This window comes from Dendrobates tinctorius, unplaced genomic scaffold (assembly GCF_039654945.1).
Source record: "Dendrobates tinctorius isolate UK_male_01 unplaced genomic scaffold, ASM3965494v1 ptg000086l, whole genome shotgun sequence".
NCBI classification, from domain to species: Eukaryota; Metazoa; Chordata; class Amphibia; order Anura; family Dendrobatidae; genus Dendrobates; species Dendrobates tinctorius.
In genome coordinates this window covers 68,934,054-68,952,669 of record NW_027361754.1, presented here as the reverse complement: position 1 = coordinate 68,952,669, position 18,616 = coordinate 68,934,054, and the positions used below count along the sequence as shown (strand labels likewise).

General features: G+C 44.8%; 1 protein-coding gene across 1 annotated transcript in view; it reads right to left on the bottom strand.

Moving 5' to 3' along the window:
• LOC141097982 (membrane-spanning 4-domains subfamily A member 4A-like) overlaps positions 1 to 9,879 on the bottom strand; it is a 45,018-nt gene extending 35,139 nt beyond the window's left edge. The window contains exons 1-2 of the mRNA XM_073585553.1: positions 9,802 to 9,879; positions 6,979 to 7,148 (exon numbers count right to left, since the gene is read on the bottom strand). Of these exons, the coding sequence (XP_073441654.1) occupies positions 6,979 to 7,143 (165 nt within the window). The 5' untranslated portion in view covers positions 7,144 to 7,148; positions 9,802 to 9,879. The remainder of the gene's footprint in view (positions 1 to 6,978; positions 7,149 to 9,801) is intronic.
• Between the last annotated feature and the right edge of the window lie 8,737 nt (positions 9,880 to 18,616).

Here is an 18,616-nt window from a genome sequence, read left to right as displayed (position 1 = left end):
AGCGGCGCTCACCACGTGGGCGCCGCTGATCGCTATGACGTACTATCCCGTCCCTAGGAATTAAGTCCCAGGGCACATGGATGGGATAGTACGTCTCATGGCAGAAAGGGGTTAACATGTGCCACCCTGTTTTTAAAGGGACCAAAAGTAATTGGACAATTGACTCCAAGGCTATTTCATGGACAGGTGTGGGCAATCCCTTTGTTATGTCATTCTCAATTAAGCAGATAAAAGGCCTGGAGTTGATTTGAGGTGTGGTGCTTGCATTTGGAAGGTTTTGCTGTGAAGGAAACATGCGGTCAAAAGAGTTCTCCATGCAGGTGAAACAAGCCATCCTTAAGCTGCAAAAACAGAAAAAACCCATCCAAGAAATTGCTACAACATTAGGAGTGTCAAAATCTACAGTTTGGTATATCCTAAGAAAGAAAGCACTGGTGAACTCATCAATGCAAAAAGACCTGGGCGCCCACGGAAGACAACAGTGGTGGATGATCGCAGAATAGTCTCCATGGTGAAGAGAAACCCCTTCACAACAGCCATCCTAGTGAACAACACTCTCCAGGAGGTAGGCGTATCAATATCCAAATCTACCATAAAGAGAAGACTGCATGAAAGTAAATACAGAGGGTTCACTGCACGGTGCAAGCCACTCATAAGCATCAAGAATCAAAAGGCTAGACTGGACTTTGCTAAAAAACATCTAAAAAAGCCAGCTCAGTTCTGGAAGAAAATTCTTTGGACAGATGAAACCAAGATCAACCTCTACCAGAATGATGGAAAGAGAAAAGTATGGTGAAGGCGTGGTACAGCTCATGATCCAAAGCATACCACATCATCTGTAAAACACGGCGGAGGCAATGTGATGGCTTGGGCATGCATGGCTGCCAGTGGCACTGGGTCACTAGTGTTTATTGATGATGTGACACAGGACAGAAGCAGCCGAAGGAATTCTGAGGCATTCAGAGCCATACTGTGTGCTCAGATCAAGCCAAATGATTGGTCGTCGTTTCATACTACAGATGGACAATGACCCAAAACATAAAGCCAAAACAACCCAGGAGTTTATTAAAGCAAAAAAGTGGAATATTCTTGAATGGCCAAGTCAGTCACCTGATCTCAACCCAATTGAGCATGCATTTCACTTGTTAAAGACTAAACTTCAGACAGAAAGGCCCACAAACAAACAGCAACTGAAAACCACCGCAGTGAAGGCCTGACAGAGCATAAAAAAAGGAGGAAGCACAGCGTCTGGTGATGTCCATGAGTTCAAGACTTCAGGCAGTCATTGCCAACAAAGGAATTTCAACCAAGTATTAGAATGGACATTTTATTTTAAAATTATTTAATCTGTCCAATTACTTTTGGTCCCTATAAAAACAGGGTGGCACATGTTAAGGAGCTGAAACTCCTAAACCCTTCATCTAATTTTAATGTGGATACCCTCAAATGAAAGCTGAAAGTCTGAACTTCAACTTCAACTGCATCTGAATTGTTTTGTTTAAAATTCATTGTGGTAATGTCTAGAACCAAAATTAGAAAAATGTTGCCTCTGTCCAAATATATATGGATCTAACTGTATACAACCCCTGGCAAAAATTATGAAATCACCGTCCTTGGAGGATGTTCATTCAGTTGTCTAATTTTGTAGAAAAAAAGCAGATCACAGACATGGTGCAAAACTAAAGTAAATTCAAATGGAACTTTCTGACTTTAAGAAACACTAAAAGAAATCAAGAACAAAAACATGGTAGTCAGTAATGGTTACTTTTTTAAACCAAGCATAGGATAAAAATTATGGAATCACTTAATTCTGAGGAAAAAATTATGGAATCACCCTGTAAATTTTCATTCCCAAAACTAACATCTGTGCCAAATTAGATCTGCTCGTTAAGTCTGCATCTAAAATGGAGTGGGCACACCTTGGTGAGCTGTTGCACCAAGTGGACTGACATGAATCATGGCTCCAACACGAGAGATGTCAATTGAAACAAAGGAGAGGATTATCCAACTCTTAAAAGAGGGTAAATCATCATGCAATGCTGCAAAAGATGTTGGTTGTTCACAGTCAACTGTGTCTAAAATCTAGACCAAATACAAACAACATGGGAAGGTTGTTAAAAGCAAACATACGGGTAGACCAAGGAAGACATCAAAGAGTTAAGACCGGAAACTTAAAGCAATATGTCTCCAAAACAGGAAATGCACAACAAAACAAATGAGGAACGAATGGGAGGAAACTGGAGTCAACGTCTGTGACCAAACTGTAAGAAACCGCCTAAAGGAAATAGGATTTACATACATAAAAGCTAAACGAAAGCCATCATTAACAACTAAACAGAAAAAAACAAGGTTACATTGGGCTAAGGAAAAGCAATCGTGGACTGTGGATGACTGGATGAAAGTCATATTCAGTGATGAATCACGAATCTGCATTGGGCAAGGTGATGATGCTGGAACTTTTTTGTTGTGCCGTTCCAATGAGATTTGTAAAGACGATTGCCTGAAGAGAACATGCAAATTTCCACAGTCATTGATGATATGGGGCTGCATGTCAGGTAAAGGCACTGGGGAGATGGCTGTCATTACATCTTCAATAAATGCACAAGTTTATGTTGATATTTTGGACACTTTTCTTATCCCATCAATTCAAAGGATGTTTGGGGATGATGAAATCATTTTTCTAGATGATAATGCATCCTGTCATAGAGCAAAAACTGTGAAAACATTCCATGAAAAAAGACACATAAGGTCAATGTCATGGCCTGCAAATAGTCTGGACCTCAATCCAATTGAAAATCTTTGGTGGAAGTTGAAGAAAATGGTCCATGACAAGGCTCCAACCTGCAAAACTGATCTGGCAACAGCAATCAGAGAAAGTTGGAGCCAGATTGATGAAGAGTACTGTTTGACACTCATTAAGTCCATGCCTCAGAGACTGCAAGCTGTTATAAAAGCCAGAGGTGGTGCAACAAAATACTAGTGATGTGTTGGAGTGTTTTTTGTGGGTTTGTTTTTCATGATTCCATAATTTTTTCCTCGGAATTGAGTGATTCCATAATTTTTTCCCTATGTTTGGTTTAAAAAAGTAACCATTACTGACTACCACATTTTTTTTTATCTTGATTTCTTTTAGTGTTTCTTAAAGCCAGAAATTTGCCATTTGAATTTACTTTAGTTTTGCGCCATGAATGTGATCTGCTTTTTTTTTATACAAAATTAAACAACTGAATGAACATCCTCCAAGGCCGGTGATTCCATAATTTTTGACAGGGGTCGTATAATGGCACTTATGGTAATATTAGTATTGTTTTTTTTCATTAATTATCAGTACTATAGTATTCGGTCACTATGTGGTGGTAATATGTGGTCCTGGTGATGGTGTGGCGGTATTTGTTAATTGTATGTGGTATTAGTCAGTCACTATGTGGTGGTAATATATGATCTGCTCATGGTGTCCAGGTATTTGTTCTTTCTATGTGGTATTATTCAGTCACTATGTGGTGGTCATATGTGGTCTAGTCTTGGTGTGGCGGTATTTATATATATTCTTGTGTGTGGTATTATTGGTCATTTTTTAAAAAATATATGCAACACATTCCCTTAAAGAAAAAAATAAATTAAAACAAACCTAAAAAGAGTACTGGATATTTAAGAAATGTTTAATAGTTTAGAGTAGAGTAGAGCCCAGCCAAGAAGTCTACTGTTATGAATGGGTCACCGAGGAGAAAAAAGCAAAACAAGCTAAGTCACAGAAAACCAGAGAGGTTGGTAACTATGCAGATTGCAGATCCCTGATCTTACCACACAACTAGCAGTAGCCGTGGAGCGTGCCTACGATGAACCTAAACGCCTTGTCACGGCCGGAGGACTAGATAAGCCTAAAGCAAGAAAAGGGAACACTAACTGCCCCAGAGCAGACCCCAAAGGAATAGATAGCCCCCACACATGAATTGATGGTGAAACAAGATGAAGGCAAAAACACAGGCAGGAAAATAGGCTGAGCAAATTATGGGGCCCAAACTAACTAGACAGGAAAGGAAAGGAAAGACACTGTATGCAACCTGCAAAAAACCCTACAAAAATAATGTCCAACACTTCTGATAGCAAAATTAACCCTGAAGTCACTAGACTTCTCCCACTATATCAGCACTCTGAAATATTCTGAGACAGAGCAAAAAGAGACCGAACTAGTAAGGGACAAAAAGCCAATTGGCAAAATACTGATAAATAAGAGGGGAAATTCAGCACAGCCCCCAGCCGGGGGCTGGCTGACCGCACAAAAAACTGAATAGACCAACAAAATCAAGTGTGAACATTAGCAGAAAAACTTAGCTTTAGATGACTGGAACAGAGCTGAAAACCAAGAGCTGACAAGCCAGAAGGAATCACCAGCAACTGAATAAGGCGTCGGCTGTCTTAAATCCAATTTGAGAATCCTGAGGTCCAATCGTCATCCTCATTTTCAGGTGGCAGATCTCCACCGATCAAATCAGCCTCACCACCACCCGTCACCACCAGAGGGGGTCTGGAAGGGGAACTCACAACTGGTGAACCAGAGAATGAACTCACAACAGTCTACCTTGTCGTGGCCATGTATGCAACATAGTGTTCAATAGGAACTGTTAATGTGTGATTGGTGAGGACGTGGTGCTTTTCAAAGAGTGGGCGGTGGGACTGTGGAAGGTTTGAGGGGTGGATGCCCAAAATGGTCTGAAGAGCACATTCCTTAGTTGATATAGAAAGACATACATTTAATAATAAGTTTCCATTCAAAACACATAAAAAACTCTGTTGTCTACAGCCAAGCCATCAGATACAACAGGAGATGTTCCAACCCAATGGACAGAGACAAACACGTTGGTGGCCTCAGAAAATTTTTTTTGAACCAGTGCTACCATCCAAGAACAATTGAAAACCAGATTGCAAGTGCCACCAGAATATCAAGAAATCATCTTCTACATTGCAGAATATTTAGAATTGAGAGTCCACAATGGTAGATACCTTGTAATGGCTAACTGAAAAGATGGTAACAAGTTGCAAGCTTTCGAGACTACGCAGGTCTCTTCATCAGGCTAGACTAATACAAAATCTGAAGGATAACATATTTATACAAAAGACAGCACAGAAATAACCCAATAGCTAAGACAAGTGATGTAAAGTAGAATAGTCATTATGGGGGAGTGATAAGCATAAATATTGGAACAGTTCATAGATAAGCAGTGTGAAGGTTTTATTGCCCTCTGATTGCATCTGTCTGGTTCTGTGTTGTGATGACCCCAGAAGGTCTAAAGAGCAAATTCCTTAATTGATGTAAAAAGACATAAATCCATGCGACACATTCATTCCTGCACTGAATGTTTGGAAAGTTTTCATAAATTTGTACTCTGAGATTCTTCTTTCTCTCTGAGACTTGGTTACCTTTTAATACAAGTAATTTAATGTCCATCGTGCAATGGCCAGGGATATAAAAATGTTTTGCCACAGGTAGATACATTCTTTTTTCTCTTATTGTGTGACGATGAGAATTCAGTCACCTACAATCCAAATCTGGAGGTGTTGAGGGGAGCTACACAGAAGCTACAACCTTTATTACAAAAAGATGCCCGATTACAATCCATATTTCCATACCTCCCCACTTCTGTGTTTTAGGCAGCCCCCAAATCTAAGAGGCATCATTGTCAGAAGCTCCATGTCCTCTTCAACAGCTACAGGAACCTTTCCTTGCAACCAGATAAATATTAAAACCTGTCCATTTATAATGACCACCAACAAGATAAAAATCCCCAACTCACATCAGAACTACAAGATTCCTGGTGCTTTCAGCCACATCACATCTAATGTGGTGTACTTAATGATAAAGACGCACGGTTGCGTTGTGTTGAAACACGTTTGTTTTTAATGTCTGGACTATTATTTAATTGATTTTATGTTATTTAAAGTCATGGAATAAAAGAAAATGGATTTTATGGACTTACAGTGCTGAACTTACTGCTTCTAAGTTCTGAAAACTTGCCACATAGCAGGATCCACACCCTCTAGGAGGTGGTGAGCAGACACTAAACATTTTTGTATACTTAATTATATGTACCAAATGTCCGGCTGGGCAGTCTATACGTAGGTGAGACAGGACAGGACAAAAGCTTATAATAAAAACTTACAATAAAATAAAAACTTACAATAAAAGAAAAAAGAATGGGTCTACCTGTGGCCAAACATTTTTGTATCCCTGATCACAGCATCATGGACATTAAATTTACTTGTATTAAAAGGTAACGTCAAATCTCAGAGAGACAGAAAAACTTGGGAGTATAAACTTATGACAACCTTTGACACACTCAGTGCAGGAATGAATTTGCTCCTCAGACTATTTGGGGGCATCACAACAAAGAACCAGACCTCAATCACAGGACAATAAAACTTTCACACTCTTTATCTATGAACTGTTCCAATATTTACGTCCTCAGCTGTTTTGTCCTGGTTCCACATTGATATTTCTGCTTCATGTCACTTGTCTTATCCATTGCATTATTCCTGTGTCCTGTGTATAAATATGTGATTCTTCAGATTTTGTGATATTCTATGCCTGATGAAGAGACCTGATTAAATTTGTTGCCATCTTTTCAGTAAGCCATTAAAAAGGTATCAAGCACTGAGGACTCTCAGATTAATATTTTCTATCTACTGGCTAACATGGTTCAAAGTTACTGTATATATTTTTCCAGTATGTAAATATATACATTTTCTCAATGTCTGTTCAACATTCAGACTCAGGAGGGAAAATGTACTCTTTTGGATTAAATTGGTTAATAATGGTTGTACTTTTACACCCCTTCTCTTCATTCAATACAGTACCATCTCCCGACCTTTGGTTACTCTTGATGGATATGTGAATTTTTTCCCCATCCTTACTATGTTCTATGTGCACACTATACTCATACAGTTAAACTAGATATCCCATGATGTATGACATGGACTTACCCCCAGAACTTCGGGTTCTCCACGATAAAACGCAAGAACTGTTTTGGGCACGTTGGCGGAAACATCACAGGTCTCTCCTTCTTCAGGTCCATTTCCTTGATTATTTTGTGGTCTCACCTGAGAGATAACCACGACCCCTCCTGCATCTGGTACCACTGTAGACATGACTACTAAAAATACAACATCAAACAACAGATGAATTCCGTTGTATGTATTAACAGTTACATACACATTTCTAATATTTTGCTTAGTTTTTGTTGAGCTTTTGTAATTTAAGCAGTAAAATAATCAACTTCAATAAAACATACAAAAGGTGCAAAATTACTAATGCAAGAAATATATATCAGAGAGGGAAAAAAGGAGACTGTCTACATAGCCTTATTATTATTATTATGTATTACTTTAAGGTTGTATGAGAGTTTTAACTATAAATGCTCATGCAAACGTCCATGTAACTTGACTCAAGCATGGACCACAAGGTAGGGACAGGCTGAGGGTCTCCTGTCCTGAGCTCGACAGCATATATGAGGCTGTCGAATGTGGGTTTGGAGACCCACCGACAGTCTGTGCATTGTAGTCCATACCATAATCGAGTATCACTAATGAGAAAATTGGTGGACCCAATACACCAAACAAAATCCATTCTAATAGGCTCCCAATTAAATTAGGGCAGGTCATGTAGTTCAGCTGCTCCATGCACTGGATTTATTTAATAGAAGCAAAGCATTGAGCAATAGATGGAGAATCTCCAGAGAAGGGGGATGTAGGACTTGTGAAAGGTGTAAAACTAATCGCAGATGGGTCAGTTATGGGATGTCGCTGCTATTGCGATAAAAGAGTCTTTGGTCATATCACAGGACTTGGCCGATAGACGACACTGGATATTCCTCGCAATCTTATGCCAAAAATTAACTAAAAAGTTGCAGGACTAGAAGCCACATTACCAATATGGTAATGAAGAATCAGGAAAAAATTTGCTGAAAAAAAAGCTACGTTTCCTTCATAAGTGTTTGATAAGCTTTGGATGTTGCTGATTTTCTGTAGCATTTCTGCACCCATTATGTAAAGTAGGTTGCTTTCAATTTTTTATTCCATTTTTTTGGATACAGGTATTTTTATAACTTAGCTTTGATAAAACTTTTTTGATAGAAGTCATATGCAGATTACATGTATTTCTCGTGCTTTTCCACTGAATAAACGCAATGTAAACACGTGTTTTTTATGTACTGATTTTCAGTATCTTTTTCACGTCTATGGGGAAAATCTATAAATAAAATATATTTTTTTCTGCCAGAGAAACACATTGCAGATTTAAAAAAAATGGACAATCACGGCTGTGGTTAACAGGCAAATTAAAAGTAAGTGTGGATTGGGTAGAGCAGTAGTCCCCAACCTTTCTGACATTGACAGCCACATTCGGCTTATAGAGAGGGTTGCCAGCCACATTCAGCACTGAGAAAGGGGTGCGAGCCACATCCAGCTTCCACCCCTTTCAAAGTAGTGTCAGCCAAAGCCCGCATTACAGGTATAATGATAACCAAAGCTTTTCCACAGAAATCACTCCAAAGCAGTACACTGAGATCCAGGGGTTCCCACAATTCCCCCATTCAGTATTCTCCCATCAAGGACTCCCAACACTGTCACATGCAGCTTTGAGCACCTCCTCTGATAGGTAGTACCAACCTCCAGCGTACCATATGTAAAACATCTCTAAACCCCTAAGACTAGTAAATGTGCATCCAGATCTGCTCTTCTGTGCGGGGCTACTCAGAAAATTCACCATTTTGAGATGTATTCTTCATACCTGTTTGCTAGACCTGGACCTATTGCACCAAGCTCGCAGACAGCCGCGAGCCACAATTCATGGAACCGCAAGCCACATGTGGCCCCGAGCTACAGGTTGGTGACCCCTGGGGTAGATTGATTTGATAAAGTCAGTTTAGAAAAACCTGTATCGAGCTTTTATTTTTGGAGAGATCTGTAGGATGGTAGTGGGACTGATCTCTCCCTCCGGTCTGGCCTTACAACTCGCCCATGGCCACGGTTTTCATTTAATCCTGAAGTTAAGGTTTGGGTGGGTCAGCTTTGTGTTAAATTTCACATGCAGGAGAGCTGAACGGGCTGTGGACGTATGTCTGGCTGTGTGACGCTAACACAGACCAGAGCCAGCGACGTCAGCAACCATCATAGCACTCGATAACCTTACGGGGGTGCAAGTGCCACATGTTTCACATGCTTCCGGCTGCGAACCGGAGGTGTGCAATTTTCATGTGTGCAGTATTTGGGCAGTAAAGGCCATGCTGTTCAACTTGTCTGGGTCTTTGTCTCACTAAATTCACAGGGGAAACGCTGCTGCCGTCCATTATCTATATCTATCTGCACATCTTTAACACCTAAAAATCTGTCATTTCTATTCCTGTACGTGTTATGCTGACGGCATACCAGATGGTACACACAGCACATGGATGTAGCATAGGTGGTACACATAGACGGCCAACAGAAGACCCACACATAGTAAAAATGGATCTTCTTGCATGTATGTTTTTTTTAAAATAAAGGGACGTGTGAAGTGGGCCTTGGTTTTAAGTTTTTCTCTATTTCCAAGATCCCTTTTTGCGTCAGTGGATGATGACATCGCTGTATCTCCACCCTGAGTGTACAGACCATATAGAGCTGACCGGTGGTTACAATGTGTCAGTTTAGTGATCTGATCACACAAGGAGCATTAATTCTCTCCTGTCCTGACAGTAAAGTATCACACAATGTATCAGTTGGGATTCAGGCGCTGTAGATCATTAGTAACTGAGTTGAGATCGGACTTACCCTGAGATTTCCTCCCCGTTAGTTCAGAAAGTATGGAAGAGCTTTGTACAGAAATGTCTCAGCAATCACGTGACTCCCTGCAGGGAGGAGGAACTCTGATTTTGTGTTTCTGGGAAATGTGCCAGTTAAGAGTTTTTTTTTGTTACTAGTGAACATTGAGAAATATTATCCCTTTTTGTTCTGCTTGTTTTTTTTTGTTCAATGAACATTTTGCACAGTCGCTTATGTATACCAGATGTGTTGTTTTTCTAAAGAAATTGTGACAACTAGAATATTTTTATTTCTTGGCAAATGAGGAGTTGTTTTTTTTGTGGGACAATCTAATATTTTCATATGAAATAAATGTGTGCACAGCTATATTATTGGTTCCAAGGAAGGTTCCCAAACCATAACAATATAAAGAAGAACCTGGCACTCAACTTGAATTTCAAAATAGAAAATGATTTTTTATTTCATCCCAGATAATACGTTAAACGTTTCGATCCTAAACATGGATCTTCATCAGTAACGTACTCCAGAGAGAAATAGAACCAGAACGAAATCGACAAACGATATCTAAAGGTTTAAGACCCATATAACAAATGCTCGCAGGTCTTATGGAGTTTGAGGGAGGCTATGTGAATTACAGCCCGTATACAAGTGGGCTGAGCTGATTTCAGTCAGCAAGGAGGCTTATAGTAGCAGCCTGTACCATGGTGGTGTAGACATGGCTTCCACCGCTGGTCCCTGCGGTGGAAGCTGTGTCTACACCACCATGATACAGGCTGCTACTATAAGCACCCTCTTCCTCAACACCTATTACTACTGCCCTGGGACTACAGCTCTACCTGTGGGAAGCTATTACATCTTGCTGCCTTATACCAACTGTCCCAGAGGATCTGCCTGCAGCGTCGGCTTAACCCCTCCGTTGCCGAGAACCATAGGTGGCGTCACGTATCATCCACTTATAAACTTTAATCAGCCACGCTCAACCCCTTTTACATGGACGCCCAGGGCCACGGACCTGGTCACCACTGCTGACACCTCCCTCTGAGATACCGGCCCGGTACCGAGTACCCCACTGCCCTGGCGGGCGATCCATTTTGGCGTCACGAACAGGATTTACGAAGCCCGGTGCCACCTGGTCCTGTGTGCCAGAGACTTATTGTGCATTTGCCGACATTGCCCGCCACTTGGCGCGTGTAGGAAGTCAAAGGGGTGGGCCGTCGTGGGCGGAGCCAGCCGGAGAGCGTGAAAAGTGAAGTGCTGCATGGGAAGAGACCAGCACGTGGGAAGTGAGAAGCAGAGGCCTGCAGTCCCGGCGTCTCCCGATCATCCAGCCTGCGGAGTGGCAACAGGTAAGCCAGCGCAACCCAGGGCCTGGCCAATGTTAACTAGCGAGGAGGAGAATGTCAGAGGCAAGAGAAGATGCAGCGGTGAACGCCACCGCACCCCTCACAGCGCCGCAAGATGCAGGGGCCAGTGCAGCTGTGGCCCCAATGTCACCGCAGAATCCAGCGGCCAGCGCCGCCTCCAGAGCACCGCAAGAACAAGTGCCCACCGTAGCAGTCCCCATAATGCCGCTGTCCATGCCTTATATACTGGGAGAAGACTAGTTACCGCAGTACTTAGGGGAGTCACATACCCTGAGTGAATTTAAAGAGAGACTGTGCAGTTTGTTTGAGGTGTATCCTCTGTCTGAATGCCAAAAAGTGAACATCCTTATTGGGCAGCTAACTGGTGCAGTGCAAAGGGAAGTGAAAGCCTGGCAGGGCACTGATAAAGAGACTGTTAAAAAGATTCTGGCTAAGCTAAGAAGCACCTTTGACACCCGCCCTGCAGCTGAAATAAAAATGAGATTCTTTGGGTGTAAGCAGAGAGCGCAGGACAGTATACGGGACTATGCTCTTAACCTGCAGGAGGCACTGCGAGCCATAAAGCAGACTGACCCAGACAGTGTGAAAGATGGTCCGCTGCACCCTGGTTAGTGCAGATGTATTTAGGCCTGTCTGGATTTCTCTTGATTCTTTTGGAGGATTTTTTCCTCTTTCTGGCAAGAGTAAGGAACCAGTGTGAAAGATGGAGACAGACTGTTAAACGAGCAACTTATTGAAGGACTCCTATCCAGTACCCACAGAGCACAGCTGCGCCTTATAGTCCTACAAAACCCTGACCTAGACTTTGCAGACTGGGCTATCCGGGTGCTGCATGAACCAAATGTCAGCCGTCCAGCGCCCCCTAGGCGCCCAGCGATCACATACCACCAAGAAGCAGTATCTTTCCCTCCCAGCCCTGTGGGGGCTGATGCACAGACTCTGGATAATGATCCATCTACAGAACTGCGCTTTCAGGTCCAAAATCTGACCAAAAATATGGCTGCACTTGCCAAAACTGTGCAGTCCATGCAGGTGTCCTCAAAGAAGAAAATCCAGCTGGCCTCCAGTCCAGAGGATGTCCCGTGGCTACGGAAGAAGAGGATCCTGCCACTACGAGGGAGAAACAACGATCGCTATGACCAGGACGGACGTCCCATCTGTCGTCACTGCGCTGCCACAAGGCAGGCCACATTGCAAGATTCTGTTATTTAAACGAGCAACCCCTGGGGAAGAGGGCCAACCCCCAGGAGTAGGACCACAAGGCCCAAAGAACTGACGAGCCAAGTATGTTGGAGGGCGACCGGTCCTCCCAGTGGTGATTGACGGCATCCCCATGAACGCTTTGCTGGACACTGGCTCTCAGGTGACAACTATGCCATATATCCTTTACAAGCGGTATTGGGCTGACTCCGAACTTACCCGTGGCCCAAGTGATGAACTGACAGTAGTTACCAGCAATGGTCAGTCTTTGCTGCAAGTAGGATATAAAGAGATTACCAATAAAGTGGGGTAAGTAGAGTTAAAATCTCAAGGTCTGATAGTTGTAGACATTGATCAACGAGAATGTAGCCCAATGATGACCTTAGGTACTAATGTGATTGAAAATTGTCTTGCAGAGGTTACTGTTTTGTTGCAACAGGTACCCGAGACTGCTGGCTCCAGTGAACAACGAGTCCTGCAGAAGGAGATCAAGGCCCTGATGCAAAGACAGCAGGTAGAACTGTCTGGCGAAGAAATTGGCAGCGTCAGAGTGAGTGATTCTTTCCCCATTGCGATACCCCCCAGATGTGAAATGTTAATTTGGTGTCGGGCAGCCATTGGCCTCAGAGGAAAAGATTACCAAGCATTGGTAGAGCCAGTGTACTCTGATAGCCGGCCCACTGTCCTGACAGCCAGAGAGGTAGTTGATGTTCACAAAGGGAGAGTACCTGTACGCCTTTTGAATTGTGGGGAAGAGGAGGCCACAATACCTCGGTATGCCACAGTTGCTAAGCTGCTTACTGTCAGTAACAACGCAATACAGGCAGCAGAGCCCTTGGTCTCGTCCGACCAGGCAGGGGACAATGGCTCTGTAAAGCAGCTGGAGGAGTGGTGTCAGCAGTTGCATGTGGGGACTGACTCCACCCCTTCATACCAAAAGAATGGGGTTTAACGATTGACTCAGGAGTATGAGCGGGTATTCAGTAAACACCCTCTAGACTTTGGGAAGGCAAAAGGGGTTCAACACCATATCCCCACTGGAGATCATCCACCCATTAAAGAAAGGTACCGGCATATACCCCCAACACAATATAAATGTGCCAAAAGTATGTTGCGGGAAATGAAGGAGGCTGGGGTGATCAGAGACAGTTGTAGCCCCTGGGCAGCTCCAATAGCCTTTGTGAAAAAGAAAGATGGTACCATGAGAATGTGTGTTGATTACCGAAAAATTAACAGCATTACTCATAAGGATATCTACCCATTACCCAGAATTGAGGAATCATTAGCCGCACTTAAAACTGCTAACTATTTCTCCACCTTAGATCTCACTAGTGGGTATTGGCAGGTTCCTGTGGCAGAGGCAGACAAGGAGAAAATAGAGTTTACTACACCAATGGGTCTCTGCGAGTTCAACTATATGCCGTTCGGGCTCTGCACCGCCCCAGGATCATTTCAACGGCTAATGGAGTGCTGTCTTGGACACAAGAGCTTCGAGACAATCCTGTTGTACCTTGATGATGTCATTGTTTTCTCCAAGACTTATGAAGACCATCTGGAACACCTGGCTGAGGTGTTCGAAACCCTGTCCAACTTTGGCCTGAAAGTGAAGCCATCCAAATGCCACCTCCTGAAGCCCAAGGTACAGTACCTCGGTCATGTAGTGAGTGCAGAAGGTGTGGCACCGGATCCTGACGAAGTCACTGTCATCCGGGACTGGCAGAAGCCCAGCAACCTCCATAAGGTACGTCAATTCCTCGGGTTGGTAGGCTGCTACCGAAGGTTCATCAAAGGCTAATGTCAGAGACACCGCACTGAACTTGCTCACTGAGCCAGTGCGCGTGTCCTGAGTAAAGCGAACAGTGCTCAAAGCTACCTGTGGAGCGGGCAGCAACCAAATAGATGTGTACTTCAGAGCCGCAGGACCTGAAGCACGTGACTGCTAGAGGCGTGGCTTAAACTCCACAGAGCTAGGAGCTGCAAGACAATTCCTAGCAGAGTAACTGCGAGACAAAGTTACCAAGGGGCATAGACAGTGAGAATAGTCAGGACGTAGCCAATGAGTCACACACAGAGATAGCTGCAAGGTACCAGAGGGGCGAGCAGAGAGTAGTCAGGTCACAGGCAATGAGTCATACACAGATAGTTGCAAGGTACAAGAGGGGCGAGCAGAAAGTAGTCAGGTCACAGGCAATGAGTCATACACAGATAATAACGCAGTACAAAATCAACAGGCAAACTCACAATGGGAAACAGAGCCGGGTCAGAATCATATAAACAAGCTATAGCAACAAACAGGCACACGGGGGTCAGCACACTAAGCCAAAGGCAAAGGTATAACTGGCAGGGATTGAAGCTACCCAGGGGTTTATGAAGCTCTACCAGAACCAGAAAGAGGCCACAATCATTAACCCCAAGTGTGCAGGTCAAAACCTGCACAGAGCTCCAGACATTAACCCCCGGTGTGCAGCTCAAAAACCTGCACTGGAATCATGACAGTACCCCCCTCTCAACGGGGGGCCTCTGGACCCCCAGGCTTCCCCGGGTACTTGGCATGGAACGCCTGAACCAGGCGATCTGCATGTACCGAACGAGCAGGGACCCATGAGCGCTCTTCTGGTCCATATCCCTTCCAGTGGACCAGGTACTGCAAAGAGCGGCGCACCCGCCGAGAGTCCACAATATGTCCAACCTCATACTCCAATTGACCCTCCACCAGCACTGGAGGAACAACAGTCTCAGAGTTCTCTTTGACAGATTCTGCTGGTTTCAACAGAGACTTATGGAACACATTAGATATTTTTAAGGAGGCGGGGAGATGCAACCTATATGCCACAGGGTTGACTATCTCCATAATCTCGTACGGACCAATGAACTTTGGTCCCAACTTAACTGATGGTACCTTTAAGTTGATGTTACGCGTGGAGAGGCAAACCTTCTCTCCCACCTGAAACATGTCTCCCGAGGCTCTCTTTTTGTCCGCAAAATATTTGTATCTCCCCTGGGCCCGAGAGATATTACGCCGGACTTCAGCCCAGAGGTTTTTTAACCGCTGAACGGACCCCTCTGCTCCTGGACAACCGGAATCCACCCGAGAAAACTCCCCAAAATGCGGATTAAAGCCGTAGTTAATCAGGAATGGGGACATGTTGGTGGACTGACTCACCTGGTTGTTAAAAGCGAATTCGGCCAACGGTAACGCATCACACCAATCCTCCTGTCTGGCGGAGGTCAGACACCTGAGAATTTGTTCCAGGGATTGATTGGTGCGTTCGGTCTGACCATTGCTCTCCGACGAGAAGGAGAGTGAGATGCCCAATTTCATACAGAACGCCCTCCAAAATTTGGCCACAAACTGCACACCTCTGTCAGACACAACATTCAGGGGTACCCCATGCAATCGGACCACATGCTGCACAAACAATCTTGACAACGTTTCTGCTGAAGGTAATGCTGCCAAGGGAATGAAATGGGCCTGTTTAGAAAACCTATCCACCACCACCCAGATCACGGTATTGCCCCTGGAAGGTGGAAGGCCGGTAATAAAATCCATGGAAAGTCCATAGTCCATGGCCTATCAGGAACCGGTAAAGGTATGAGTTCCCCAGCCGGTCGGTTATGCAAGCTTTTGGAACGGGCACATATGCCACAAGCATAAACAAATTCCTTGACATCGGACCTTAATGAAGGCCACCAAAAACCCCTGGCTACTGCCTCTCTAGTGGCCGTGATACCTGGATGAGCACTCAGCCTAGAATCATGAAACTCCTGCAGAAGTCTAGGCCGCAATGAATCTGGAACAAACAGTTTATCGCTTGGCCTGGTTGCCGGAGCTAGGGCCTGAGCCCTTAGGATTCCTTGTTCCAACTCAGTTGAGACCCCCGCCACTACCTGTCATGATTTGCAGTCTTGCCCTGTCCTGTATTTTGTATAATATGTCATTTAACTTTCCTCTGGTTCATTTGCTGTAAATTAACCATGTCTCCTTCCCCCAATACTTGCAATGTCTTGTGATGTACCTGGACCATAATCTAATTTAGGCTTGTGTCAACAGCTAGTGGAACTTTGGCTATTGTTTTCCTAAGCAGAAGATAACCTACAATACACATCCTGTAGACTAAGTGGAGCCCTTACATTTCTAGAATCTTCTGATGGACCAAACTATTGAATAGTAGGTGTGACCCCTACCCCCCTTCAGATGGACTGATCCCAGGAGCCCTGACAATACATTCTTGCTTTAAGATCAGTTGTGAGTTGGATGCTAAAAGAGAAGGACGATGCTGTCTGAGGAAGCTTCGGCCTCTGTGTGATCGTGGTGGATTTCTGGGACTCTTAAAGGACTATGGTTTTGTGATCTGGCACAAGGATTGTCGGGAGGTGCCCCCGAATCAGTTTCCTGTGGACTTATTTTGGGACTCTGCAAATTACCTTCGTGTTGTTCCTGTTTTTTGGTCAATAAATCTGTTGGATTATTCCCAGGCCTGTTGTCCCTCCTTGCTCTGGAGAATACTCCCGTCACAAACTGGTGGCAGCGGTGGGATCAGAGCAGAAGGAATGGAGGACAACGGCCCATCAACATCTGGAACCAGCACCGCAGAGTACCAGAACCGGACTGCGGTGAACCTACAAACAAAGGCCCGTGAACTGGGAGTCAGCTACAAGGGACTCTCCAAGGAGCAGCTGATTGAGGCTTTGGAAGCAGTTCACCTGCAAGATGATGCTGAGGAAGGATCCTCACAGCAAAGAGAGGAAAGGCGGCAGTCGGAGGTAAATACCCAAAAAAGTCAGTGGGTTGTGTGGTACGAGGAGGAGATGGCCTTACTGGGAGAAGAGGCTACCATAGAAGATAAGAGGGAGGTCATGCGCACAGCCAAGGAGAGGCAGCGCAGGATGGAGGAGAGGGCAATGCTGGAGAGGGAGATCGCTTTGGAGGCAGCGAGAAGCTCCAGACAGACTGTACCCACAGCATCCCCCATGAGGGAACTCCCCAGAGTGTCCCGCAAAGACTTCAAGCCGTTTAATGAGGCTTCCGGTGACATTGAGGGCTTCTTCCTGGACTTTGAGCATCAGTGTCGATTAATGGAAGTCCCGGAAAGGGAGCGCGTCCGACATCTTGTGGGGCTCTTAGAGGGTGGAGCTGCCGCAGCCTATAGAGCTATGGACCCTCGGTGGAACTGTGAGTATGCAGAGATTAAACGGACTATTCTAGAACATTATGCTGTGACCCCAGACACTTACAGGACCCAGTTTCGTACTTTAGCTTGTAATGAGGAAGTGTCTTTCAAGATGTATGCCCACAGACTCAAACAAATATGTAATCGCTGGCTGGAGGCAGAGGAGGCCTTAACCTGGAACACCTGTCTCCAGGTTATCCTAAAAGAACAATTTTTTGCCCAGTGCCCCGCTGAGATCAGGGAATGGGTGCGTGAAAGGAAACCTGCTACAGTGGAAGAAGCTGCATCTCTCGCTGATGAGGCTCTCACCATCAAGCCTCGGTGGAGAGTTCTGTTGGAGGATGGAGAGAGGCCTACCAGCTCCACAACACCGGTGGCCCCCAGTTCTTCTGTCCCCATTGTTCCCCGTTCCTCTGAGCCACCACCTCGTGTTGATACCTGTGTTAATGTGCCTCCTGTTGCTTCCACTGCGTTTTCTGGAATACGACGAGGAGAGGAAGTAGCAGAGCGCAGGTGTTATGGTTGTGGGCATCCGGGGCATCTGCAGGCCTCATGTCCAGCCAGCTCATGGAGGAATCGTCCTCAAACCCCTACAGCACCTTCAGGTGGGAGCCGACCGGCAGGTTCCCTTACTCCTCGCCCAAGAGGACGCATTGGATGGAGTGAGACACAGCACAGATGCTATAGATGTGGGCAGCCTGGGCATCTGCAAGCCTCCTGCCCAGCTGTTCAAATGAGGATTGATCCTGTACCCAATCATATTATTAATTATGTACAGCCAAGTGCCATGGAGGAAGACGTGTCACCACTAAGTGAGGACTGGCCTAGTGCCTCACCCACCCATGTTGCACCACTAGGAGTTTATGGTGTGCGACCCGCAGCTATGACGACTTCAGCTCATCGAGGTAAGCACTTGCAGGAGGTCGTGCTGGATGGACAAAGACTTGTTGGATTTTGTGACTCAGGGGCTTTCCTCACGCTGGCTGATCCCCGAGTGGTTCGGCCTGAGGCAATCCATAGAGGACCTGGAATTGTCATTGAACTGGCTGGTGGACAATGGAGGACTATTCCCACAGCCACTGTGGATCT